The sequence below is a fragment of the Gallus gallus genome, chromosome 7, assembly GCF_016699485.2.
Source record: "Gallus gallus isolate bGalGal1 chromosome 7, bGalGal1.mat.broiler.GRCg7b, whole genome shotgun sequence".
Lineage (NCBI taxonomy): Eukaryota > Metazoa > Chordata > Aves > Galliformes > Phasianidae > Gallus > Gallus gallus.
Genome location: NC_052538.1, coordinates 22978769 through 23000132, shown reverse-complemented (window position 1 = coordinate 23000132; position 21364 = coordinate 22978769). Strand labels below are relative to the sequence as shown.

The 21364-nt window shown below is 42.3% G+C and overlaps 1 protein-coding gene across 6 annotated transcripts in view; it reads left to right on the top strand.

Moving 5' to 3' along the window:
- Positions 1-3509: 3509 nt before the first annotated feature.
- The window catches only part of SMARCAL1 (SWI/SNF related, matrix associated, actin dependent regulator of chromatin, subfamily a like 1), a 35316-nt gene continuing 17461 nt past the window's right edge, over positions 3510-21364 (top strand). For 2 of the 6 annotated variants that reach the window (XM_025152483.3, XM_422070.8), the window contains exons 1-9: positions 3510-3578; positions 4206-5148; positions 5815-5865; positions 7491-7751; positions 8609-8659; positions 11878-12061; positions 13156-13306; positions 15804-15962; positions 17712-17777. In XM_025152483.3, the coding sequence (XP_025008251.2) occupies positions 4290-5148; positions 5815-5865; positions 7491-7751; positions 8609-8659; positions 11878-12061; positions 13156-13306; positions 15804-15962; positions 17712-17777 (1782 nt within the window). In that variant the 5' untranslated portion in view covers positions 3510-3578; positions 4206-4289. Of the gene's footprint in view, positions 4119-4205; positions 5149-5814; positions 5866-7490; positions 7752-8608; positions 8660-11877; positions 12062-13155; positions 13307-15803; positions 15963-17711; positions 17778-21364 lie in introns of all 6 variants that reach the window. The other 4 variants (XM_046944118.1, XM_040703877.2, XM_015290051.4 and 1 more) reach the window with 4 other exon arrangements.

Genomic DNA, 21364 nt, shown 5'->3' with positions numbered 1-21364 from the left:
CGGTAGCTAGCTTTAACAAACAGCACCTCAAAAGCTGGCTTCATATCAATACTATGGCACTAGGATTAGCTGTTTATTCTGACCTCGAAAACCAGGCCGGTAATTTAAGCTCCAGAAAAGAACTGGAAATGCAACTTTTGTTTCTTTAGCCTGGTTTCCTGGGGAAGCAAAGCTTATGCAATTAAATTCTTTGTGTGCGCATGGTTGTCCCCTTCTATCTTTGTACCCTTCTGCCAGTTCAGCCATGTTTCATCATGATAAAGCTCTGTTCAGCATCTGGAGAAAAACAAAGAAAATAAATAAATAAAGGAAAAAAGATTAAAAAAAGCAGTTGTATAGAGCAGAGGGACGTGCTCTGGCCTGAGCTCAAGCACACAACAGGACTTCGAACAGACCACATTGCCTGTGCCTCCTGGAGCGGGATCACACCTCCTGTTGTGTTAAATGCTGGCAATACAGCAGCTTTGGAAACACTGTTTGCATCTTAATGCAGATTTTTATTCCTTTTCTTTTTTTCTTTTTTTTTTTTCTTTTTTTCTTTTAAATCTTTCTTTTAGATGCCAATAAACTGTCCCCCACACCTGGGCTGCATCGTATAAAAGATGAAGAGCCAGCTCAGCCATGCAGCAGCCGTGTGAGTGTGGCGGTGGCCTGGCAGCAAAGCGAAGGCCATGTGCTGTGCAGACCGTTGCTCTGTACTGGAGCTGTGGAGGGGAATCCAGCCAAGAAGGACAGAAGGCAGAAAAGAGACCCTGCAATCTGTTGGTGGGGTTGTACTATAAACAAGAGCAGGAAGGCTTCAGTGTGCCAGGGAAGAACAAGCTGTGTAGATAAAAGAGGCTGCTTCAAAAGAGTGAGGGCAACTATTTTTCCTTGCATCCAGTGGACAGGGAGCAGGAAAAAAGAAGTGGTCTTCACTAAGCTGTCAGTCAGAGGAGGCGAACAACCCTTAAATTCTAGAAAGGCTCATACAAAAGCCTCTGGAGATCTTTTTTCATCGTGGTTTTAAATGCAACTGGATTTAGCAAACTCCAAATTTGGACTTTGATGCTACAGAGATGCTCAGAGAAAGGGCCTTATTCAGAGACTACTTGTAGCAGCTGGGCTGTCCGATGGGGTCAGCCACAGTCCGTGATGTGCAGTGGCAGAGAGAAAGCAGAGGGAATCAATAGCTGTCTAACAACAGAAACCCTCAGAGAATCAGAAATGGGGGCTGTAGGGTCAACTACCATTCCCAGGTCTAGTCCAAAACCCAAGAACAGGCCAAACACTCTCTTGAACACTTAACCTGGGGCTCTGCTGCCCCATTAGGAAGCTCGGATCCCACTGAGGATCCTGAACACATCTTCTCAGCCCTTGGAAGACAGGTACCATAGAAAATATTCATGTTAGACACTAAAAGCACATACAAATTGTTTTCCCCAACTAGAAAAAGAACAAAACAAAACAAAACAAACAAACACACAAACAAAAAACTCTGCATATCCATAGGCTTTTCTCTGCTTCTCCTTCCCCAAGATCTTCCCTGAAGAGTTGACCTGAATATCCCAGCCCTGACTTTAACTGGGAAGGAGCTGAAAATGATCATGAGCATGGAGTTTATTTATTTTAAAGAGAGCAACTACAAGTTCTCTCCATATGGTTGAAGACTAGCATGTTTGAGCACTGGAAATGGTGCTACTGAACTTGTGTGGACTTCCAAATGCCTCTGAGAAGGTGGAGCATCCAAGGGCCATCAGTGTGGGCTGAAGTTTGCATTTCCAGTCATCTCCTCAATGGTCTTGATGCACACAGTGACTCTGCATGTGGTTCACCAAGATCCATAGAGGCTGCAAGATGTAGTTGTACAGCTCTACCCATGCAGAGAACCATGAGAGTGTGTTGGAAAAGAGGTGAAGTGGACACATTCAACATGAGATATCAACTGGGGTGTGCTGACCCACCAGCCCTCCCTGGATTTTCTTACTGCATCTCTGCACTCTGATTTGGTGTGTGGAGGGTGAGTCCAAGCCACTGCTGGAAGCATGTTCTGACTGAAAGGACACCTGGAGTGCTACCAGCAAACTGCTCAGAAATGGCCTCTTGCTTTGTAGGTCTGTTCTCTGCATGGTTGGTCTGTTCCTTGTGCCTTGCTGAAGTTGTGCCATATGGAGCAAATGCTTCAACGTCTGTCTGTGTGTCTGCCTGACCATGCGACCCAAGAGCTCTTCTCTCTGCAAAACAATGCTCTCTAATTGTTCACATGAACTGGGGCTTTCTTCCACTTTTCCCAAGTCTTTTTTTTTTTTTTCCCAAATCTCCCAAGCATAAGGACCCAACAGCAGACACCTCAAGCTGCTTGGGGGGAAGTTGGCGGGGAATACTTTCGGGATTATGCTCTGCGTGTCCTCTCTCTTGCCAATCTTTGGTACCAGGATTTGGTCTAGTTTTGGTCAGTTAAAAGTGTAACAAGAAGGAAAAAATAAAGATGTCTCATCCATTCCTCCCTCAATGGGAGTCTGATGGCTTGCAGGGGGATAGAAAGGGTAAAGAGAAAGGATGTGAGAAAACACAGGATGAGCATCCTTTCCTTGCACACCCTGCTCTGAAGTCTGGAGATACATTCAACTTTTACTCTTTTCTTTATACTTCCTCAGAGAAGCTGGGACCAAACTCTGCACCCAGATCTTCTCAGTCTCATGTTTGTTGGTGGTGGTGAGTTTTGTTTGTTTGTTTGTTTCGTTTTTTAAATTCTGTGTTTGGGAGGATCTGTGCATGCACACAGCGAGTACGGGCGCTCACAGGGCTGTGTGTCAGGTCACACCTTCCTCTCACTGCCTGCCTTGTTTTTCTTAGGCTGACGAGCTCCTGACTAATGACAGTCAACGCTGCTTAATCAGGAAGCAATTTAAGGATAACCTTTTTTAATTAACTAGCAGAGAGAATGAATAAATAAACTGCAAAGCAGCCAGCTGGCTGCAGCAGCCCCAGCTGAGGGGTCTGTGAGAGAAAATGACATTTGGGGATGGGGCAGATGGCTCCAGAGCTGCCACTGGACCAGACAGTACCAGCATGAGATAGGGATGGGGAAACAGTGCTCCTCAGGGCTGTTTCCTTGCCTTTCCCCTCACCAGTACTGCCCTGGCAACATAGAGGGGAATCCCAGCTGTCCAGGAGGGACAACTTGATGTGTATCATTAAAACCCATGGAAGCACTTTTATTCAGAACTTTAAAATGTGAACAATTACATTATTATGAAGGCAGCGACGCTTTTTCAAATGCATTACTACTGCTGTTAACTCTGCACCAAATCGTCTCGGTGCATCAGGGAAGAAAACCTCAGCCCATAGCTTACAACAGAGGCCCCACACCCCACACTGCGACCCGGAACACAACGCAGCACAACGAACTGCCTCCATCCCCTCCCGCTCCGATTCTCTTAGCGACCCTAAGATGGCGCCGCGCGGGGAATCAATTTCCCAGCGCTCCGCGCGCCTACGGCAGTTTGGCGCCATCGGGCGGCAGAGCAGGGGCTGATGGGAGTTGTAGTGTGCGCGGCTGCGCGCCCTGTGGCGGCGGTGCTGGCCTCTGCCCGCCGGTGGGTGTACGGGCGTTTGGGGAGGGCCGGTTAGGGCTGAGCCCCTAGCGCGTTGCAGCGGGGGGGGGCGCGGCCGGTGGTAGGGTGTGGGGGTGCCTGGTCGGCGGCGTGGTGCTGGGCCTTTGTGGGCAGCGGGGAGCCTGGTGGGTGGGAAGTGTGTTGGGTGTGGGAAGTGTGTTGGGCGTGGGGTGGCTCCCGGGCCCTGAAGAGGTCGGGAGGTTCCCTCGCCTGCAGGGAAGGGGCAGGGATGGAATATCACCTCAGGGAGGGGGGTGGGGACGGGAGGAGCGAGCGTCACTTTGTACAGTTAGTTAAGTCCATCTCTGAACACTCGAAGAGGTGGGTAGCCTCTCACACGTGAGGCCAAGGAGCAGGTGGAGCGAGGGGGTGTGGTGGGGGCCAGCTACTGGCTTTCAGTAAGCTCTTCACAAGCACAGCAGTGAGAGGACCTTTCTCAAGGGAGGAGCTGACACTTCCCTCTGCAGCTGAACGTGTGTCTGCTATGTGCTCTGAGAGGCCTGAGGTCTGAAAGGTTTTTAGGTACCAATCACTGATAGCAATGAGTTGTCAGTATGTGAAGCTTGTTGCTGGGGAGAAAGTTGAAACTGATGCTGTGTTCTTTTTTAGGCTGGCCTCCATTCCTACCAAGAAGCAGGTACCTCTGAGATGAAATACTGATGTACTGACACAGGTTTGTTTGAATTGGTGAAGATGTCATCTGGCCTTACAGAGGAGCAAAAGAGAAGAATTGAAGAGAACCGCCAAAAGGCTTTGGCTAGGAGAGCAGAGAGGATAGCAGCCCAGCAAGGTGGGCAGCTGGGGATCACTGGGCCTCAGGTAAAAGAACAGAGTTCAGACAATAGAGGAAGCTTGAAGCAAGAAAACAATCATGTCAGGTTCATTAGCCTGCCCCAACAGAATCCAGACAATCCTGCGGAGCAGAAGAGCTATCTTCGGAAAGATTATAATCATCACACTGCAAACCAACAGATGGCTGGTTCACAGGGAGAGCAACAAAAGAATTGTTCAGAGGACTCAAACCAAGCAAGTAGCATTAAGCAGTTCCCTACATCGATCCCAAATTCTCTGAGTTATTCCCATCAACATTACTCAGATGGACAACATGGACAACAAGCTTTAATTAATCTTGGTACATTCCAGCGGCCCAAGTGCTGCCCAGCTTTCAAAAACCCTACAGAAACATCTTGCCCTAATTTAACTGGTAACAGGAACTCTGATGGCCTTAAAGATTTACAAAGTCAGAGCAAATCTGCCATAAAATATGTTTCATCACCAAGCAGTGCCACTCTGAGTGCTTCAGAAATGGTGATAAATACAAACAGACCAGCAGAAAGACAGGGTGGCAGTGGTGCCTTTCCAGCCAGTGGTAAGATGCAGAAGCTGACCAGCCCTGCTGTTGCAGACTCTATCAAAGCTGCCTCTTGCAAGAAAGCAAATAACATTACAAAAGGAAAATGTGTGAAATATGGGGAAGACCGTTTCCAAGTTGAAATAGGGTATAATGCTGAACTTATTGCTTTGTTTAAGAAGATACCAACCAGAAGCTATGGTAAGGATTGACTGCTGTTTTCTCTGTTCTGTGTTTGATTGTAGTTTCAGTATATGCTGGAACTGTAGTAGCATTGTGCTTTTAATGGGGCAGTTAATGTTGGGATCAAATATATGGTGTGGTATTAGTGGGGTACTGGAAAAGTCAAGGCAGCTGAAATTGAGAAGAAAATTCTGAGCATAAAATCTTGAGTTTGGATTTAGCCAAGAAATCAGAAGTTTTATGAACAGTTTAGTGTTGAACTTCTTTAGTGAAGAAGTTTAGTGTTGGTAGCTGGTCAGTGTTTTGGGAGTGAAGGAAGTTATTAATGAATTAGTATGGGAAAATAGGCCACTTCTGAGTTCGTGGGCTGAGTATTAACTGGGTTATTGTTGCTTGATCTGACTTGCTGATCTTTTCTCCGTGCCTTTATTTGTTGTATTCTCTTTTTGTTTCCCCACACGTGTTGCTGCTCCCTGTGAATGACTGCTGCATTCTCCTTGCCTTAGCATTAATGTGCCCTATGGCTTTATTTGCTGTCGTGTAGCTGTAAGCCTGGGCATGCTGTTTTTCAGATGTCTATCGAGACATTTGCATGTGTAGAATGAACTCTGTATTGCCTGGCATAAATGTTTTACAGTACCACATTTTTCTACCCCAAATAACTCATGTTCTGCCCTCTTTTAGATCCTACTACGAAAAAATGGGATTTCAGCCTGGAAGATTACAGCAGTTTCAGTAAGTAACTGGATTGTTGAATGATAATAAAGGATCTTTATGGTCTTTATCTCAAGATCACCACCATAACCTTTCTCTGATTGTGATTTTACTTTGTTATTGTCTGGAGTAATAAAAAAAAGATTGTGCTACTCAAACATAATGCCCACCTTTTAGGCTTCTAACTCATATTATTTTTTTACATCCTGTAGTATGTTACAAATATGATTTTTGATGTAATCTATTTGCCTAGCTTAGAATTTAACTTTTTCTGCAGTTGCTGAATTACTTAGAAGTCAACAAGCCTGATTATAGTGGAGTCTGTATTGACAACTGACGTAGTTGTCAGAAGAAGTACATTCTTCTTAAACTTTTTTTTTAACTGTTTTTCCTATTAATTTTGGGTATCAGGGAAGGAAAAAGTCTAATTTTCTAAAGCTCTGAGTGAGGCTGAAAATGAACTTGCCTTTTTTTTTTTTTTACATACCAAGGATGGTTTTATCTTTTTCTCTACTGTCATTTTGTTCTGCAAAGACTGGGAGATGACAGAGAGGTAAGGTATGCTTTTCAGAAGTACATCATCTTGAAGCCAGTGATAAATCACTATTGATTTCAGTGGGAACAGAATTAGGCCTGTGTTGAGCACTTTGAAAAACCCACAGTTGAGTGCTGGTATTCTAGCTTCCCATGTGGGTTGCCACACACATTCATTATTTAAGTGCTGCTGGTTTGCTTGAAGTGTATTGAGTACAGATGAGAGTGGAGTCTCTGCACCAAGGAACTTGCAAATAAAGAGAATGATTTTTGGAAATTGTATCGTGTCAAGGCTTTATTTTTTTTCTCCTTAAACTATAACTTCAGCTGTAATGATGAAGACAGTTATGTGGATATAGATTCACAGAGAGACAGAAGGGAAACGTAACACACATTAGTGTTGTTAGTCGTGGTCTTCAACTGGCAAAAGTACGTCTTTTCTCTCCCCATGCCCTAGCATCGTGACACAGGTGGTTGCTGCAAACTGTAAGATAGGTGCCCACCTGGCTGTGCAGAAATACAAGTCTAACAGCAAGCTGTGTTAGAATAAAGGATGATGGTCTTGCAAGGAGAGGTCTGTGGTTTTGGATGAGATTCCTTCCTACAGCATTATGCTTATTGAGCATTTGTCCTTGATGAGATTCCTTATCAGATGTCCACGTGAAGGGACAGGCGCAAATTTTTAGATCTTTTTCCTTTACTACTTGCAGAAACACCTTCCAACTTTCCCAGGCACATACTATCGATCACTGTACCTCTCTGCAGCTTTTTATGTGAAAATGCTATGGCTGTGTGCAATTTACTTTTGAATGTGCTTCTGCAGATTGTCTGGACTGGCCTGGTGAGCCATGTTTTGGGATTGTTGACAGCAGGAGCCTAATGCAGTAGCACTTCTGAATAAGCCCTCATTCCTGTACTCTTGCATGTTTGCCCTGACCCTGCTGCATTCAATGTGTACCACCATTCTCTTTTTTTTTGTCCCTCTAAGTTAAATTAAGGAATCTTCATTCCCTTTAAATGTGAAGATGCCTGGCATGCTTGTCATTTCCTTTCCCAAAGTAGTTTACCAGTGTCTCCAGTCTTTCCTTAGTATCTCATGTTTTTCTTTCTAGTGGAAGCAGCAAGTCAACTTTCCTCAGTGATTCTGGCACCGTTGGAAGGAGAAAATGCAGTTGACTTGTCATCAGGCTCTCATTTCAGCAGCAGCAGGGTTGATATGGTATCCCTCTTGAACATGTGCAAGAACTGGAAGAAACCCTCAGCCCTCATCAAAGGGAAGTGTGTGCTGATCTCTCGCTCTCGGTTTGAGGTTGATATTGGGTATTCTGCAGAAGTGGTTGGAGTGTTCAAACAGATGAATTCCAGAAATTATGGTGAGTCTCTATTTTAATGTTACTGGGGCTGCTTTTGAAGTGCTGTGAATGATATGGAGGAGAGAGTGTGTGTGAGAGCATCAGTCTTTGAAATAGTGTGAGAGGATGTGCTTTGGTGAAGATTTTGAGAGCTTAGATCTGATACAATGTTGTACCTGTGCCCTGCACAGTGCCAGTGAATCTCTTCTTCAGAGCACATTAGTCAAGATGATATTTCAGCACTTGGTATTATGTTTACTCTCAAGGTGGGATGTGACGGCAGTTTGCCAGTACAGAGGCCACACTTAAGTTCTTGTTTTTATTGTCAGCTGGCTGCAACTATCTGAGCAGACTGTGTTTACGAGCAGCTTTAATGATATTTTTTGAGGCAAGTGGAATTGTAGAGCACTTCTATTGTTGGCACTTAAATTTCAAAGGTACACACTAGTTTTCCCACCAGTTACGTGGGAATGAGGCGCAGTGTGATAAGGTGACTTGTGCAGTGTCACAGCAGGTCAGTGACAGCATGGAGAGCAAATCGTGGAGCTCTGGTTCTTTGGGCAGAGCTCTACCAGACTCACTTTGTCTTACTGATTCTCTATCTTCCCTGGAGGTTGTGGGCACATGTTACTTGGATGTAGAATTGCCAGACAAGTCAGGACTTAATGTTACTTTTCAGAGTGTCCATGTTTCTAACTTTCTTCAAGCTATTTGTTTAACTTGAAAACAAAGGGAGGAAAATTGATGGCTGGACAAGGTAGGAATTCTGTTAAATCTGTTTTGAAATGAAGATATATGGGTGGATAACCACATTCTTATGGGTAGAGAATTCAGTCTTAAGAAAGTTACAGTAGTGTCTGTTTTTTTAACTGTTGCAGATATGAAGACGAGAAAGTGGAATTTCTTACTGGAGGACTATCCCAAACTGAGTGAGTAGCTGACCTTTTTTTTTCTTTCTGTCTAGGGCTATTTTCTGGGGAGGCAAGTGAATTGTGTCTTCATTTCTTGGATTAAGCTTTTTCATTCTGGTGAAATGAGTGGCAAATGAACCATGAAGCAAGCGTCTTCCTGCTTTGTCAGACACTTATACTGTTTACCCAGACTCAAAACTGTATAAATATGTATTGCTTATACTGGCCTGTTTTTGTAAGGTTCTGTGCTGAATTTCTGTACGGCTTCTTAGAGGACCTATATTAACTATTACAAAATTGCTACTGCTTGTAAGGTACAGCAGCTATACTTGAACTAAGGAACTGCAGGAAAATGGATTCTTATCTTCTGTCTTGCAAGCTTTGAACAGGTAGGCATGGTGGCTACCAAGCCTTAGTGTCCTTATAGAAATTCTGTCTTACGGACTGTCTTTAGGTGCATTTCTATAATCTTCAGTGCCAGCCTACCCCTAATGTTTTGCTCCTTTTTCTGCATGCATCAATTCATAAAATTGCACAGCCACCCCTTGCTCAGAAGAGAGTGCAGAGCAAAAAAAAAACCTTAGATGCTTTTAAAAAAAAAAACTTAGCAAAAAAAAAATTCAACAGCCTCTATGATTCCCTTACAGATGGAATCAAAGCATATAGTGTTGTTGCAATGTCCTTCTCGTGGTAGAAGTTGACCAGTATGCCCCTGCATTAATGCATCCATGCTGTGCTGTTGAAACTGACTCACTGAACTGAAACGCACAACTTTTCTGTGGATGCCACTTTGCAGAATAATCCTGTCTAAGCAGCGTGTTCCTGGTGCATCTGCTTCTCAGTTTTGTATGTTTAGTGAAGTTTATAGAGTGCTTTGAGATAAATAGCGTTATGCAAGTACTAAGTATTATTATTATCATTCCAGTTGTCCTGCTGTGTTGCCCTGGTACTCATGTGAGTATATGTGGCTGTGGAGATTGATTGGGCTAAGATTCAGAAGGACAGTAAGCAAGGTGCTCTATAGTCATCCTTTGAAATCATGTTGCGTAGGACTGAGCATTTCAGAGCTGAAATGCCATTGCTCCAAATAGTTTTTGCCAGAGTAGCCTGATGCTTTCATGGGATACTCAAGCACACTTAATAATTGAGTATCTACATGTGACTGTGATGCATGCATAAGAATGTTAGTAATGGTTGTAGGACTGAAAGCTGTGATAAGGCCTTGTAGCAATGGCAGGCTGTGAAAAAAGTGATCATGTCTTGGTGGTGACTATTGTGGAACTCCAGGATTGTGATGCTCACAGGCTCTGGGTTCAGTGGGAGCTGATGAGCCCACACTGCTTTCTAAAGGGTCTTTTGTATCTGCTAAGGGCCCATCCTGTAGTAAGAGCTAGGCAGTCTGAGCAAATGCATCATCTCCCAGCCTGTCACTATGCTTGCTGGCAGTTTTACACATTACGTAAATTTAGAATCCCACAGACTTAAGGAGAGCAAAATCAAACTGAAAGAAAAAACAACAGCAAACCACAAAAAATTCTTTAGATGTTCTTGCAAGGAGTAATTTGTGAGGGCATCTGAGGCTTCTTGTAGCACGTGCCTTTCAGAGGAGCAGCATTAGCTTTGTGCCTGTTAATTTACCTACGTCAGGGGAGAAAAAAAATAAAAGGCTGCTTGCCATTTCCAGCAGTGCTATCTGTTAGTTTGGAACTGTTTGTAGAGGTTAATGTCTCTTTGCCTAGTTGCTCAGTCATCTTTATATAAAGGTCACTTCAGTAAAATGTGTCTGTTGGATGAATCATGCTGGTGGCAGATATATCTTAATCACTCTCCCAGCTCATGTACAGAACAATAGCAACAGAATTATCAGTGAGCAAATTGTAGCAATTATGCTAACACATAGCTCAGTCTGTGAGTGTAATAACAAGCTTGTGCTGTACTTCGAATGGAGAGAGTTCTTGCTATTGAAGTACAAATTGAACTGGAGAGTTTAAAAAGTTTGGCCAAAGCCCAACTACAAATGGAAATCTTTTCATATGTATATTTCTTTGAATTGCTTTTCCCCTTCATATGACAGATCCATTCTGCTGCTTACCTCTTGGAGATAGATATTCTAATTTCAACTGAGTTCTGGAGGTGCATTTACTGCTGCTGTCATGAGTATTTATTTCAGCATGCATGGCTCTGGTCATTTTTGCAAACAGAGTTGTTTCATATCTTTCTGACTTCATATACAAACCAACTACTAAATAAAAGCGTCTCCTTGCCATAAAGGATCTGTGCATGAGTGTTTGTCTTCATAGTGCAGAGGTACCCTTTTGTTTCTGTCAGTGCTCAGAGATCCATTACTAAACATACAGTGAGCAGGGACCTTGCAATCTTGTTTTAAACTGCTATTTTCTTACAAACTTACTGTGATTAAAAACACTTTTTTGGGGGGTGGGATAGAGAGGCTGAAAGAGAGGCCTCAAGTCAAACATAAGTAGTATTGAGGGATTCAGGTGGCAGCCTGTAGGCTGGTTGTGGCTTGCAGAACTTCTGTCTTGGTGAAAGGCAGAGTGCACCAGCTGAACAAGGAGCTGCTGTTGGTGTCATGTCCCTGAGGGATGGCTGTCTGCACGGCACTGACAGTGGTACAAGAGTAAGTTCTGACTGTGAATTTTCTTATCCAAGTGTCCTGAATGGGAGATTATCTACATTTCAGAAAGAACCAAACTGGTGTAAATTTAGGTAACAGGAGGAGAAGAGAGTTTTCAAAGCTGAGGATGTATGACCTTTAGGTAATTGTCTCATATAACTCCTGGTCCATGTACTCAGGGGTGGTGGAGACCTCAGAGATATTTAATGCAGAATCCCAAGATGCCTCTGTCTTCTAGGCTTCGAGAGCTCTTTTGTTCCAATCTGTACTTTCATTTCTGAGTAAAGTGTGCCCTAAGCTGCCCTCAATGTGAATAATCCAGCTCCAGCTGTATTACTAGCAATCATCTCTGAATGATGGCATCAGACTTTCAGTTTTTTATAACCAAGTCTAAATATGAGGGGAGGGAATGTGATTCATCATTTGGTGCTGAGATAGATTTCAGGGAAGAGGCCAGGCTGATACGAGTGTGTGATGCAGTACTTTCTTGAGCTGTCTAAAGGTAGGAAATAATGTTGTTGTTGAGGTCAAGGGGTGTTACCCCGGTGTCCTTAATGTGTGTGTTTCTCCTTCTGATAATCAACTGCTCTGTTCTTTGCAGTGAAAGTGTTCCAGAGCCTTGTGTCTGTAGAAGTGGAGCCACTTCCTGGGACAGTCATACAAGCCTTTGCTGCTCAAATACAGAGCTCTACATCACAGAAGATGGATTTTCCTGATGTTGACCTTTCAGTAGTGGACTCTAAAATTGTGACAAGCCTTATGCCCTTTCAGAGGGAAGGTGTGAAGTAGGTCCTTTTTGTGTGATGTTAAGATCTAATCCTTGCCTACAGTTCAATAGATCAGTGTACAGGCCTCATTCTCTTTCATGGGGAGGGCTTAATGTTTCTCCAGAGTCTTGTGTTATGGCATTGTGGACTCTTGGATGTTTTGCCTGGTTTGTTTTGTTTGACTTTGTGTGCCTGTGTGTGTGTTCTGAATGACACACTTATTTGTTTCCAGCTAGAATTCTTCATCATTAGTCAGGAGGAAAAATAGCATTTTGTTAGTCTCATAAAATTGTTCAAGTGATACATTTCTCATCTCTATCCCATGATTCAGTATGTGCCTAATTGTCATATGATGCTTTTGTAAGGTCATCTTTTCCTAACCCCGTGCATCTCTGTTGTTTGTTTGTATTAAAATAGTAATGCACATGGAAAGTGCCAGCAAATGGAAACCTGACGATGAAAGGCATAAAATGGATAATTGTATGTAGAGAGAAACTTTCATATGCTGCATTTCTGCCATATATAGCATTTAGTTGTTGAATTTGAGATGCAATCCAGGAAATCCCATAGTTACTGCTACTTAGGTGGCCATGTTATAAATAATATTTTCTTAGCCCAATAGGAATGAACTCTTAAGACAGAACATGAATAATAGTATGGAATGTGCTCTTTAAATAATTGTGAGATCTTTAGTCTGCTCCATGTATTAAATCAGTGCCTGTAAGTAACCATCCAGGGTCACTTGGCTCAACCATTTAAGCTTTGAGAGAAGATTGTTGTGAGCTGCTCAATTGTGTTAAGACTAATGGAGAAGATACAGGTTTACTGAAATAAAAAGCTCAGATCGCTTCCATGAGATACACCTTGTAGGGTTAATCTGCAAAGGCATCTGTAATTCATCAGATACTGTGCAACTAAAGATATTACTGCAGTTGATACTCACTGTATAGTGTCATCCATGGTCTGCAGAAGGATTTAATTTTGTCACTTCTCAATTCTACAGAATGTTCCTCATCTGATGTAGACAGATGAGTTGTACTCATCTTGGCTACCAGGGAAGAGACAGTAACCCATTTCTTGACTCTCATATTTCCCCTCTCTGTTTTCCCCAGTTTTGCAATTTTAAAAAATGGACGTTTACTTCTTGCGGATGACATGGGTTTGGGCAAGACTGTTCAGGCAATCTGCATCGCTGCGTACTACCAAAAGGAATGGCCCTTGCTGGTGGTGACTCCTTCTTCTGTGAGGTTTACGTGGGCAGAGGTACTGTGAGTTTAAGATTATGTGGATGGCCAGTAGAGGGCATGTGTGGTGGTTATTCTGTGTTAGGATTAGTACAAGTTAAATTTTTGTTAAAAAGATGTATGTTAAGGTGAAGAAAGTAAAATTTGTACTTATTTAGAAACTTAAGAGCAGAGAAATTGCCTGACATTGGCACTGACCATATGTTATATGCCTACTTTCTTTTATTGGCTGATTTTCTTTTTGTGGTGCAGCTGTTGGAAAGGAGATCTAGAGAAAATATCTCCTCTGAGTCTCTTAACTTTGTTCCTGCAAGTCAGCTAGCTCTTAAGAAGTGTTTTGCTCATTAATGCCAAAGACAATAGTTGTATTGAAGCAATTGTTGGTTGTCTTCAATCCCTTTATAGCTGGACTTGCTGGAATAGAAATTCAGATGCTGGAATTCTCACCTCTTTTCACGAGGTTCCGTTATCATTGTCATTAAATGGTTGTTATACTATGTCTTTCAGTCTGTCAAGTATATGACTCCTTTGAGTCCTTTATTGCTGTTAATCAGAAGCCCAAGAAAGTTTGTATGGCTGGGAGATGTAGTTGGTTGAAAGAAGTCACTGTCATGACTTGTACATTGAGGACTTGTTTTAAAGGCCTATGGACCTGTGGTTCAATACCTATGCTGTATCTATGGCTCCTGTTGGAGACCTACTGGGAGGAATCTGGGGCCCAGGTTGCTGAAGTCCTGGGTACCTATGGCCAAACTCTTATATCCTGCTCTAAGAGATTTAAGCAATATGAAGATTTTCTCCTTGAGTGCTTCATTTCCTCTATCTACACCCTCCAGATTCCCTGGGAGGCTGTTGTGGGAGGTATTTGTTAGGAGATTTGCTTTGAAATTTTCTGCGTTGCTTTCAGTAAGTGAAGGATGTGAATCTAAGGAAAATGTTTGGCAGAAGGTGTAGAAAAAGGTGAAGGTTATGGTCTGTAACCTTCTTGATTCATTCTGTACAGATATGTTTAACGTAAAGTTCTTGTTTTGTCTCTGGAGCTGAATAGCCAGAAATTGTGTTCAGTTTTCCAGGCTCATGCCATTGAATGCTTATGTATTTTAAGTGCAATAGGAAGCCAGCAAGAAGGGATGAGAAGTGCTGCAGGTGTGCATTTGGAGGTCTGTGTTGAAACTTAGAGGCTCAGATTCTCTTTTCTCTGAAGTAGGCACGTGACCTTTTCAAAAGAGAAGAGCAGTACAGCTGGGAGCTTCTAGATCCTTTTTACTACTGCTGCCTTTGTCAGTTTTGCATAGCATCAGCCCCATGTTTTTTGGTTGTGATCTAACCTTGCCCATATAGTGGCTTGTTTTGGTTGTGGTGCTTGTAAGTGGTGAAGTATAGGCAATTGTTAATTTCTCATATGCTTTCAGCATTTGAATCATCTGCCTGCTGCATGTAGTTCATGGAATCACTGAGGTTGGAAAAGATCAGTAAGGTCATCTATTCCAACCACCATGCCCACTAAACCATGTCCCTAAGTGCAACATCCACTCTTTTCTCTTGATCCAAGGAAAGTGACTCCACCACCTCTCTGGATAAACAGAAGAATGGGGCTTGGACAACTGCCACAGGTGAAGGTGCTTGAGTCAGAGATGCCATTTCCCATCACCACTCCTTGAATACATTCCTATAGAGACCAGGTCCTGACTGCTAGAGCACCAGCCAGTCCGCTAGAGAACAATGTCAGTAGGACTCAAACGTTGCAGAGAGGTTGGTGGTGCTGGGGATAGATTTACAAGAGATATTGGGTGCTCAGTATCCAACAGATGTGTTTGCAGGAGGCTATCTTCCTGTGGTGTGTGGAGCATTTCAAGAGGCTGATTTGAATGACTTCTCACATGTAGTTCATCTGCTGTTCTATTGCAGCTAGTGTGGTGTCATTTTGATCTTTTTTGTGATCAGTTGGTGGTGGTATTTTTTTTTATTTTGGGTAGGCTTTTTAAGAAGGAGGAATAGTGGAAGTTTTTGTTGGTATGAGTGTGTTATACTTCGTCATTGTGGAGTAAACATTTCTGTAGTGAGAGATGTTTACTGCTCAGAATGCTGTATTTCACAGCCTGAAGTTTCCTTTTGAGTGGGAAAATGATGAATTTCCCTGTCAACAGTGTTCATTGCATTCTCTGGCTACAAACACAGCAGGTAACATTGTCAGGAGGTTACACGCATTTCTACTGCAGATCAGATTTCTTTTTCAGTAAGAAGCAAGAACAAATCATTTTGAGCCTTCCTACCTGTGGAAGGTGGATTTGGCCTTGCATCCTGAGTGCTGTTTTTGATCTTCCTATTACTAGCACTGCTGACTTTTGAAGGCTGCTCACCCCTTCTATGCCCTCACCTGGTGTCTAATGGTGAGTGGGATTGTTCCTTGTTCTAAGCATCCAAGAGGATGCTCTATTATAACCTGTGGTAGGTTTGGGAATCTTGGCAGTGTATGTGAGCACCGTAATGCAATTAATCACTCTCTTTTCTTCCAGGCATTTCACAGGTGGCTTCCGTCCTTGAGACCAGGAAGCACTAATGTTATAGTGACTAGCAAAGACAGCCTAACAGCAAGCTTGATTAACATCATCAGCTTTGACCTCCTCAGCAAGATGGACAAGCAACTCAAGAGCACTTTCCAAGTAGTTATTATTGTAAGTAGTATGCTAGAGTTTTGAAGTTGATTATATGCTGCAAATGGGGTATCCTTATGGGTTGGATGGCAGAGAAGCGTAAAGCAGACTGTTTTTAGGACTGAAATTGTCTTAGAATTGCAGCTGTGATTACAGCTCTGTGAGCAGAAACAGCAGAGTTCTCTGAAACCTTTTTGGTTCTTGAGGCTGTGTTTTCTCATTCACTGGTTAGGGTGCCTGCCTGGTTCCACTGTGGTTGGGTATGTCCCTTACAGGATACTAAGGTGTTGTATGTGATATGTCAATATAGTAGCTTTGGAATTATGTCATTTTATGGTAATTGGACTTGATGTTGATTTTAATGTTTATCCAACAAGTCAGATAACTTCTCAACACCAAGTATGTGGGTGAAGTATCAAGTCTTCCTGTGTTTGAATGCCACTGACAGTGTGCATTAAGCTTTCATTGCTCACATGTATCACTACTGTTGTAAATGATTTTGAAACTTATTTTTTCACCTTTTTAGGAGCTGTAGTAAAAAGCATTTTTCTAGATTTCACTTTTTAAAAATTCAAAACACCTTATGTTTCAAACCCAGCTTTAAAGACTGTAAAGACTAGAGTGTCTATATACCTTCTTGCAAGTATTTCACATTCTCAGTGTAGTTTTCAGCAAGCAGATCCACCTGTCTCCATGATTATGACACTTGGAACACAATAGCTCTTTTTTTCTCAGCATTGTGGGAATATGGGAGTAGATGAGGGCTTTGGAGACCAAACTGCTCATGAGGGAATTAATTTTATTTCTCTTTGCCCCTTTCCATACAAGGCATTCAGAGTGGAAGTATGGGTTCTTGCTTTGTCTGGGCTGCTGCTTTCTGTAAAGAAACTCGGGCTCTAGGGCTTCTGCATTGGAATCCCCTGAGCTGCAGATGTTCTTTCTGTGTGTTTGCACGTTCAGATTTGGACCCTGTTTGTTTTTACAGTTGTAAGTAGTCCTACTGAATTCTGAGCTTCCCTGCTTTTACATCCAATATTTTTTCACTGACTGGGGCTATTCATGTAGGTTGTTCGTTAATTGGGAAGGAGAAGACTGTACCCAGGAGACAGAGCAGTTGTACTAAGCATGTACTAACCATACATGGTTGCTTGCTCATCCACATGTGGAAAGATGAGAACGTACCCTTGGAGGGTGCCATTTACTTTTTGTGTCCAAGTCTGCCTTGCTACAGCAGAAGAAATGAAGGTTGTTTAGGGGTAACATCTCGAGTAGGAGGCTATTTTCCACCTGGTGAGCCCTATCAGCAGAGCAGTTGGATCCTAATTAGATTTCTTTTTTTTCCATATTGTTTTAATTAACCTCTTTGTTTAGGGAAATAGCAATGTATAGATCTCCTGTGTTTGCTGCATTTGAAGGGGCATCAGGGTGGAAATAGGGGCAAACAAGCGTTGGTGGTAGAATTAATGTTTCTTTCTCTGCCTGTCTCTGTCCGCCTCTTTGCACTTGCCTGTGATCATTTGAGATTCATGGCCTTAAGGTTTGATTTCCATTTCCATTCAATTACGACTGTGGGTTTGAACGTAGGAAGCCTGCTACTCCCGTGCTGTCTTCTAGTTTAGATTTTGGTGCAACTATCCCAGTACTCAAAATGTCCTCTGGGATGACAGGCTTGTAATATTAGATAGCTGAGAGCACCGGGGATTTGTTCTTTAGCCTGCAGTTGGACTGTGGATCAGAGCTGTCTTCATTTTCATGCCTGTTTTGTTTCAGGATGAATCTCATTACCTAAAGAACATAAAAACTGCACGATGCCGAGCTGCCATGCCTCTACTTAAGGTACGTATGCTGCATGCCAAACCTCCTGCAGCTAAGTCCAGACTCCCCAAGCAGTGTTACTCTCTGAGCCAGCAGCTGAATTCTTCTGTTGTGCCTGTAGAAGTCCAAGTAACTGTTGCTTTATGAGCAAAATTTGTCTCTGACTCAACCACTAATTTCCATACAATGAAAGAACTTCAGAACCTCCCCTTGATCTAGTTGTGTTACTGCCAATGGTATGTTTTATGGTGATGGGAAAGAGGGAATGTCAAAACTTACTGGTGTATTCATGGAGAGTAGAGAGAGTGTAGTAGTATCAGTGCAGCTTATTTAATGTAAATTATTGTAGTGAGTTATTTCTTGGCTCTTAAATCACTGTGTCATATCAAAATGACATTACGTAGGTACCTTCCTTGGCTTTAGTTTTAACCTTTGCTCTGTTACTGCAAGCCTCCAATGTACGTGTGTGGTTGGGGTACAAGAGCACTTCTGCAGGTTAAGTTTAAAGAACTAGTAGGAAGTGGTGGAGTGTGAGGTAAGCAAGGCAAGTGGCCCACAAATGGGAGGAAGTATTGAGCTGGTATCAGGAGAAATGAGAGTTTTTATATCTGCCTGTGGTCCTGGGATCAAAGAGCCAAATTGTCTCTAGTAGCCTTCCACAGATTAAAGGTAACAGTAGTTTCTAGACACTGCAAAGTCTGTTCATTAGAACAAGACAAATGCAATTTTTTCTCAATCGCTATCAGTAGGTGTATATAAAGAGAAGGTTTGATCCATGATTGCTTTACAGCAACCAACTTTTATATGCAAGATTTTTAATGGCAGGGCAAAGGTGGCTGTCCTTAATAACTTTATCATTCTCCTTAAATTCTCACTTATCTTCTCTTGGCTTTCCAAATCACTTATAGTGATTTTTAGTGACAGTCCTTTTGTGTTTGGAAACTAAGCAGGAGCTGTGATTTTATGAGCATTTTGAAGTATACCCAAAGGGGTGTACAACAACAAATGGCAGAAAATAACAATTTTTACCTCTTTGCAGAATGCTCAAAAATTGCTCTCCTTTCCTACTTGTAGCTTTGTAAGGATCAGCTTGTCAAAATTATTTGCAGGCTATAAGATGTGAAAGATGGTGCCTGTTATATAGAGGTTAATTGTCTGTATGAACTTACTGAGAATTTACAGTTATATGCTGTCACATCACTGGTCTTTAAAGCACTGCGAGCTTATGCTTTTGAAACTGAATTTCAGTCTTCTAAAAGTGTTAAGCGTTTCATATTTGCATCATGCATTTTCTCACGTGTAAGCAGCATGCAGTAAGATAGGACCAGAGCCTTTAGAGAACATTTCCTGCTACATGCGCACATGAACTGTATTTTTCTGACTGTAATTTTTGCAGTGAGTGTTGTCTGTAATAACCACTCATTTACCCTTCTTGCTTTCCAACATGTATTTTGCTCTAAACCCAATCCCTTTGGCAGCTTTGTCCTCAACTGCTAGTGAATGATCTTGTGCCCACTACTGGCATAGCATATTGCAGCGATTTTTTATTTGAAAGACCAATCAAGTTATGAGGAGATTTCATCATCTGAATGCTGTATTTAAAAATTACATTGTCATCTGTATAGTAAATAGTGAGTGGGGTAAAAATGGGAGCGTTTTTAGTATTTTACGTGATACTTCAAGATTATTGCATAAGATGAATGGATAAAGTTGCTGTTTATTGTTGCTAGAGATTTGAGAGCTGAAGATAATGTTCTTGGATTAGAACAGTAGTGAGTCTCTTGGAAGAGACCAAAAAAAGCTGTTTCCATAGGCAAGCTCTTCATAGGTACAGTGCTTCTGGCACATAAGTCCCTACTTTAAGGTCACAGTGCAAAGCCTTGCCAGTGCTGTAGCTGGAGCCTGTAGAGCCAAGTCATGCCTAGAGTACCTTTTAAGCAATTCTAGTGTTTGGCATTATGCTGCTTTCAACTTCCTTAAATTGCTGTAGTTGTTTATATTTCCTATGAGGTTCTCAGCACTTTAAAGCATGAAGGCTTAGCCTTGAACTGAACTTTGGGGACAGAAAAGAAAAAGGAGAAAAAAACCACAAGAAATGTGATTCTTGGTTCTTACTTGCTACAAAGAATTATGAGTCCATAATGACAGCAGACAGATGTAAATTAAAATATTTCTAAGCCTGAAATGTTTCTGTCCCTTCCATTGGTGCTCAGTGCATTCTTTTTATCTTGGTAGAATCTGCTTCTGTGACTTCTCTATTTGAATAATAAGTGAAATATAAAAATTGTTGTGGATGTTTAGACAGAACTGCACAATAACCAGATTGTACATCAGTGCATTCATAATAAAGATGACTTAGCTTGGATATTAACTTTGAATCTGCTTTGTTAGACAGCCAGGCTGAATCTCTAGCATCTGAAATATTTAACCTATGATTACAGCATTTAAAGTCTTGTTTAGTTTTAATATCTGACCCTGATTGTTTTTCAAAATGATATTTTTAGCTACCCAGTTGCAATTTGTCTTTCCTTGCTCTCTTGTATGTATTGGAGAGCAAGTGTGGCATAGAATTGTCAAACAGAGCCATATAATAAACACGTGGCCTAAGTATATTGGTTGGGGACTTCCTGACATTTAAAAAACATTTTAAAAACTAAGCACCGTGTGTGTGTATGTGTGTAGTACTCAGTATCTTTTATGACAAACTTAGATGCTGTATGGCAAACAGGTATACAGGTATTGAACCAGAGAGATTATCGCGTTACAAAGGAGAAATGAAATAAAGATCTCACCCATGTCCTGGGCTCGCAGAAGAACTCCAAGAGGAAGGATCTCCTTCCTTCCAACAGGAAGGAACTGGAGATCCTTCCTTCTTGGGAGTCAGCTCTTAAATGGGGTCTAGGAGGAGACAGGCTCCACCCCTTCCTGTCTCTCAAGTGAAATTGCATTCATCTGTGCCCCTGCAGCTGACTCAGCGCTTGCCTCAGGTGGTCAATCAGAGGTTCAGGCCATGATTCAACAGTTCCCATACAGATGCTTACCCTGACAGAGGTGTTTTGCTTGAGGACAATGGGAAGTGTGACCAGATGGACTTCTTAGTGTGCCTTTATAGTGGTTAGATGTATGCAATAACCGTGCTTACTACCTTCTGAAGTACCTGAACAGATACATAAGAATAAGGATAAAGACATGATGTGTCCAGTGTATTTTTATTGGGCAAAACTTGGAGACAGGAACTTGCCATTATGTAAACAATATGATAGAATGAGCTGAAATAGTGGCAGTAAAGTGTGTAGGCTAGGTTTCTTACCCCCTTCACATTCCTTGTGGGTGTGCTTACTTCTGGGTGTGCAGACTTGTATGTGGGGGAGAATGATTCACCTGCCCACTAGAACTCAGGTGGCCAAGTCTGCACATAGTGTGTGACCCTGCACAATTATGGAGGCAGATGGATTGAAAGCCATAGTGGAAAACTGTACTTTGGTGCTTTGGCACATGGCAAAAACACTGCTTTCAAGCTTAGCTAACTTTCATTCTGGTCAGTCTGTGCAAGTAGCCATATGAGATCTGTCCCCTGCTTCAGCATCTCTTGTAGCACTCAAGAGGGT